The sequence below is a fragment of the Mauremys mutica genome, chromosome 22 (genome assembly GCF_020497125.1).
Source record: "Mauremys mutica isolate MM-2020 ecotype Southern chromosome 22, ASM2049712v1, whole genome shotgun sequence".
Taxonomy (NCBI): Eukaryota; Metazoa; Chordata; order Testudines; family Geoemydidae; genus Mauremys; species Mauremys mutica.
In genome coordinates this window covers 14,544,495-14,550,494 of record NC_059093.1, presented here as the reverse complement: position 1 = coordinate 14,550,494, position 6,000 = coordinate 14,544,495, and the positions used below count along the sequence as shown (strand labels likewise).

Sequence of the window (6,000 nt, the reverse complement as noted above, 5' to 3'; positions counted from 1 at the left end):
CTCAGCGTTCCTTTTTGGCTTGACTCCTCAGCGATATTTTCCTTTAAAAAACGTGGAATTTTTTTTTTAAAGTTCCTTAAAGTTGCTGGCAGGACAAGGGAGGGTCTTTGGGAGGATGGCGGGGGGGGGGGCTGTGACAGAGGCGAGGATGTCACATTAGGATGATTAACCAGAGGCAGTAGCTGAAATATTGATAAGGGGAAAACGGAAATCAAATTTCAAGTTGCAGCGGGGAGGGGGGCTGGGGATAGGAGAGAGAAGAAGAAAAGCGCTGGCTCGAGCTGAGCGCATTACAGAAGCCCCCTGAGGATATGCAGACTGTCTGGATGTGCTAGGGAAATTTAACTTCAGCGCTGCCTTGGATCCATCAGGTTTAATCTCTCCTTTGCCACACTGCCGCAGCAGGGTTACAGTACAGACCTGGTGGGGATTTTATTTTTGGTCTCAACCTGGATCTTTACAAACTGCTCTTCCACTGGTTGAGGGGAAAGGGTGTAAAAGGTGAGTCCTTTGGAAACAATAAACCAGAGCAGTGAACACAAAAAACCCTTTTAGACGGTGGATGATGCTGGCAGGGTGAAGCTATTGGGAAATAATCCAGAGTTGCCTTTTAAAGCCGAATCTGAATATGCAGATGTGTTTGTTGATTTGAAACATGCCTAATTATGCACGGGGAGCAAATGAGGGGGCTGATTCAGCGGGAGGGATAAAAGGAGGGAGGGAAATTAAGTATGAAGAATCCCTGACCCCAGCAAATTTAATGCCCAAGGAACATTACCTTGCCCCCTCAACTCATAAGAGGGTTGGAGGATTTTCCCCCACTCCTTGCTGCAAGTTCAGAAGCAAAAGAAACTGGATCGTGTTAAGGAGGAAGGAGAGAAAAATAAATGGTGCTTATCAGAAACACATTGTCGATTCGGTAATCAGTTGCCCTTCTCTGCCAGCTGGCCACGTAACAAATGCTTTAAAAATCAATAAAAAAGGGGGGTCACGTGCAGATACAGGACAATTTATTTGCCAGGGTGGGATTTTTTTTTTAAATCAACAGATGTTTTCGAGCAGTTCAACCGCGAAGGCTGTGAGGGTACAGAGGTGTTCTCCGGGCATGGCAAACGCGGATCGGTGAATGAAACGCTGGATGCTGCGTGACTAGCTTATTACCGTGGGGTGCTAACTATGGGCTGGAGGTGCATTTAGAGGGGCATTCATTGGCGGATAGCATTGTAGCTAAACAGATCGTGGAGCAAAAACCCAGTTGGGTGTCAGTTGGGTGGCATAATTTCTTTTATGCGTTCTATACAGCGCAGTTGGGCGTTCTAGCTGTCGTTGTGCGTGTAAACACACCTACAATAAACTACAGAGTTATAACCCTCCAGCCTTTCCTCAACAACCCCACAAAGGAATTTATGAGCTATTTGTAGCAAAACTACGTTGAATTTGTTGCCGTATAGCCTTGATCTTGATGGGGTTTTAATCCAAATTCTGAAGAAAAATCGGCCTCTGATAAATTTTCCTCGGGAAAATCCGAGCGTCATAATAGCAACAATGCGAGTGGGAAGTAAAGGGGGTTTTTTTGCTTCTTTTAACGATGGATTTATTACAGTTGGTGGGCATTTTATAGCACTGCTCGGGGGGAATAAAGAGTTTCCTCTAATCTAGGGAAAGCGTGTATGGATGTGTGGAGAGAGATTTTAATTTGATTGCAAATTTCATTTGATCACTGAAGTTTGTTGTTGTTCTCTTGGATGGAAACTCGACTTTCTCCAGCCATCACATTTCACGATCCTTCCATTGTTAATCTCTGAATTGTGCAGTCCTGACCTTAGAAAAACTGTTCGTGATAAGATCATTATGTTACAAACCTGAGACTTCAGAGAGAGAGAGAGAGAGAGAAAGATTCTGCTTTGGTACAAGCTCTGAAGTACAGCTGAATTTGACAATGTTACAGCACCATCCCAAATGGGAGAATTGCAATTGACAACCCTGTAGTTTTTGTTGCCATTTAGGATTATATTTTCGTTCGCTATTTTTTAAATGATCATCTTGTTTTGCAATAAAACTTTTGGCAAAACTATGATTTGTGGGAAAGGTGTCTTTACACTGGCGCGTTAATGACCCACAGTGGTTCTAATGAGTTAAGAAATACAACTGCATTTCATTCATGTAACCAAGAGAAACCCCTAGGTTCAAGTCAATAGGGTTAACTAGTCTCAACATGAAAACATGGGTATTTCTGCTAGCTTTTAATTGCTGATTAAGAAATTCACTTAATCAAACGTCAAACTCTCCCTCCCCCCAGTCAAAACTGGAGAGGGTTCTTTTCTGTAAAGCCTGCAGTTGAAAGGCTATTCAATCTTGGTTATGAGTTTACACGTCCTTGTTTTGGTAGAAGTTTTCCTATTTACCTTCTTTTAAAAAAAAGAAACATTCAAATACTTGAGCATAACATTTGAAATGTTTATTACTGGTTTTAATTTTCAAAACAAAACTATTGTTTGTTTGCTGGTCTTCATTTTTACTTTTTTTCCCCCTTATTTTCAGGTCAATTTTAGGACCTTTTAAAATAGCTATTAAACATATAAGGATGTTTCAGACAGTACCAGACACTTCGTCTTACGTCAAGGTAAGACATGACAGCATCTTTAAACAGGTAATGTCAAAAATTACAATCCTCGAAAATTCAAGATCATTTATGTCTGTTTAAGAGCCTGATCCAGCGCTCATTGAAGTTAATGAAAAAACTGCCATTGACTTCAGTGGGAGTTGGTTTAATCCTAAATGATCACACTTACACTTAGATACACAGAGCTCAAAAGAGGAATCTATCAGTGACCAATAACATATTATGGTGGTCTCTTCTTTTATATTGTAACCAATATTATCCTGAGGTGTCCTGAATTACAGTATAGATGCTAGATGTTAACCAATATGATAGTGATGATGTTCTAGCAATGGTTTACCATAATGGTTTCTTATATTGGTTTCCAATTTTCTGCTTTCTTGGCTACTATCTAATCTTGAACCAAAACTAATTTTCATTTTAAAATGCCTTTACCACTCTGCTGTGCAAACCACTGAACTTAATGTACAAAAAAATGATTGCCTAGATATGGAAAATGCTACATTTCATCAAAATGAGTGTAAAGACAAAGCAAAATGGAATTAACTGAATAATAAGCATCTCTTTCATTTGTTGAGATAAATAGATTGCTGGACCAGATAGTGGTGTATAATACTGGAGCTTGCTTCACATTGTTCCTGATGGTTTTCCTATACAACCTACCCAGGTTATTTAGCAGGTACATAGATTCACCTGGTAACACCATACAATGGCTAATGCCACATATTACCAATTCTTGCCCTCCAAATATGTGTCTGATTGTTAAATTGGAGAAAGCAAAGTGTGAGTCTTAGCTTGTATTGTGATGAGTCATTATTGCCTCTATTTCTATTTCTACCAATCCCAAAGCAAATTCCAAGGAAAGGGTGGCAGATTCTTGTCCCTTTATAGTACCACTGAGCACTATATTATATTTGACATCATATAAGGTTTTTTTTTCCACAACAGTTCCCAAGAATGTAAATAAACCAAGCCCAAGACATCTGGGTTACACGTTTAAGGCAAACCCTGCATGCCACAGCACTTAAGGAAAATCTAAAACACAAGACTCTTGTCTCTCAGACTCATGGAATACAAGAGGGTGTTAACTAGAACTGGGTGCATTGTTTGTAATGAAAAATGTATTATATTAATTTTGCCTCTTTTTCTCTTTGTTAAAAGTCCATGAGCAGATTGTGATTTTCATGTGCATAAGCCATTATTTTAAATGATTCTCTGAATAATTTCTGCATGTAATCCCTAGTCTGTAGCTTGTTTTGCAAACACTTTGCTGGGAGTATTCAAAACGCCCATTTTGTGGTGTGGCGTGTGGCATTGTTTCTGTTTCCTAGTGGGATGAGTGTAAATCTCAGGGTCAGGTTTTTAAGCAAAAACTTGCATTGCAAATATTCAGAATTCTGTGTTCAGTGAATATTCTACAAAGCGCACTTAAAACTCAGTGTTTTCATGAGCACTACTACTGGTAAATGTTGTTCATTATATTCAGTGGGGTCTGGATCAGGCCTTAGAATGCTAGAAACTTAGTTGGAAGTGACCTTAAAAGAGACGCAAATACCATCAGAGCAAAAACTCAAATGACTACTTCTGTAAACGTGCATGCAGTCTATACCCAGCAGTAGAGTCAACTACCTTAATCTTTAGAGTGCCAGTAGGCAGAAAGAGGTGAACCCACTTTGTCATCCCATAGAAAGGTATCCTGGCAGGTTTGCCTTTCATTGTAAGAAGTGATCCTGCTGCCACTGAAGTCAGCTTATGGAATAGCTGAAGCCTATGAATTAGGTTTGAGGCCTAAATTGTTAGCATTCGTATGGAATGGAATTGGTCAACACAGAACTGCATCGAATTAGCTGTAATAGTGGGTGAGCTTTACTCAGGCAAAGCTCCCATTGACCTCAGAGGGTGTTTTTCCTGGGGGAGAGCTTTCCAACTGGGCCTATGTTCCTAGTTTCAATTGAACAGAGATAAACAGTTCATAGGATGTTGAACTCACACTGCAACATTTCATCATCATCTGCCATTTATTTTGGGGCAGGGACCCTGTCTCCTGGTATTTGTCTCTAAAGCGTCGTGCACACTGATATCATTGGGGAAATAACTTGTTTCCATACATAAAAAACCAACAGGGTTTGAATAAAGTCTCTTAAGAGCCTGATCCAAAGCTAGCTGAAGTCAGTGGGAAGATTTCTGATTGCTTTGGATCAGGCAATTAGATGTCAATGTTGCAATCACATAAGCAGATGTTTAATTTTATTCATGAGTAGTTGCTCTGTGGTCAATGGGGCTGCTCACGTGATTAAAATTAAGAACATGCTTAAGTGTTTGGAAGATCAGGGCCTTAATCATTAAATATACAACAGATAGGGTGAAATCCTGACCTTGTTGAAGTCAATGGTAAAACTCCCATTGACTTCAATGGGGCCAGGATGACGCCCATAGAATAGGTACCTTGTAGAAAACATTCACCTGCAGTGGAGGCACCATGGCCTAGTGGCTAGAGCACTGGCCTAGGCTTTAGGAGACTTGGGTTCTGTTTCTGGCTCACTCATTGATCTCCTGGGTAGGCTCGGGCAAGTCACTTCACCTGTCTTTGCTTTGGTGTTCTCGGCTGTAAAATGGACATAATGGTATGGGGCATTTTGAGATCTACCAATGAAAAGTGCCATATAAGAGCCAGGTATTACTATTGGATAGTGAAATATTGTTTCCTGCTCCCCCAAACAGCCTTTTGAGTGCTGGTCTGGGGGTATGAGGAGGTTCTAAGTTTTAATTCCTTCTTCTGGGAAGCCACTGGGCATTTTTTGCCTCTCACTTAATCTCTCTGGAAAATGGAGACTATATTTATTTGCCTACCTCTCAGAAAAGGTTGAGAGACTTATTTTAATAAATGGGCCAAACTCCAATTGCCCATTGGTCACTGGGGCTACTTGTGTGGAGGAGAAAAGTAGGACTGGATTTTTTATAAAGCTCCTTGACTAACAGTGTCATATCTATAAGCGTTATGTCAAGACGTTATCCCTTAACTCATGAAGATAAATGTCTTGTCTTTAAATGTCTCCACTGGTATAAATGAGAAGGGACTGCTGGCAGGGTGTTCTCTGAAAGGGTCCCATGGTGATGGAATTTTCAGGATAATTTGGGTGAGGAAAGCATACGATGAGCTTTCCTGGGCTACATTGCAAAGCTCATCTTTTCCCTCAAGCATTTGAAATGGGGAGGGGGGAGTATTGTAAGGGTGGGGAATTGTTGGAGGGGGAAGGGCATCTGAGTTTTTAAATTGCCTGGTTCACTGACGGCGAGTTATATTGAATCATACTGCTGAATTTCAGAGATTTCTGTGATGTATTTTTAAGTTGCATCAACAACACCTAGAGCACATGGAT

The 6,000-nt window shown here is 40.5% G+C and overlaps 1 protein-coding gene across 5 annotated transcripts in view; it reads left to right on the top strand.

The window, feature by feature from the left end:
* The first annotated feature begins 267 nt into the window (after window positions 1–267).
* FLI1 (Fli-1 proto-oncogene, ETS transcription factor) overlaps window positions 268–6,000 on the top strand; it is a 114,897-nt gene continuing 109,164 nt past the window's right edge. Inside the window, exons 1-2 of one of the 5 annotated variants that reach the window (XM_044996916.1) lie at window positions 268–501; window positions 2,542–2,623. In XM_044996916.1, the coding sequence (XP_044852851.1) occupies window positions 2,585–2,623 (39 nt within the window). In that variant the 5' untranslated portion in view covers window positions 268–501; window positions 2,542–2,584. Of the gene's footprint in view, window positions 502–1,077; window positions 1,123–2,541; window positions 2,651–6,000 lie in introns of those variants that run through there. The other 4 variants (XM_044996915.1, XM_044996920.1, XM_044996913.1 and 1 more) reach the window with 4 other exon arrangements.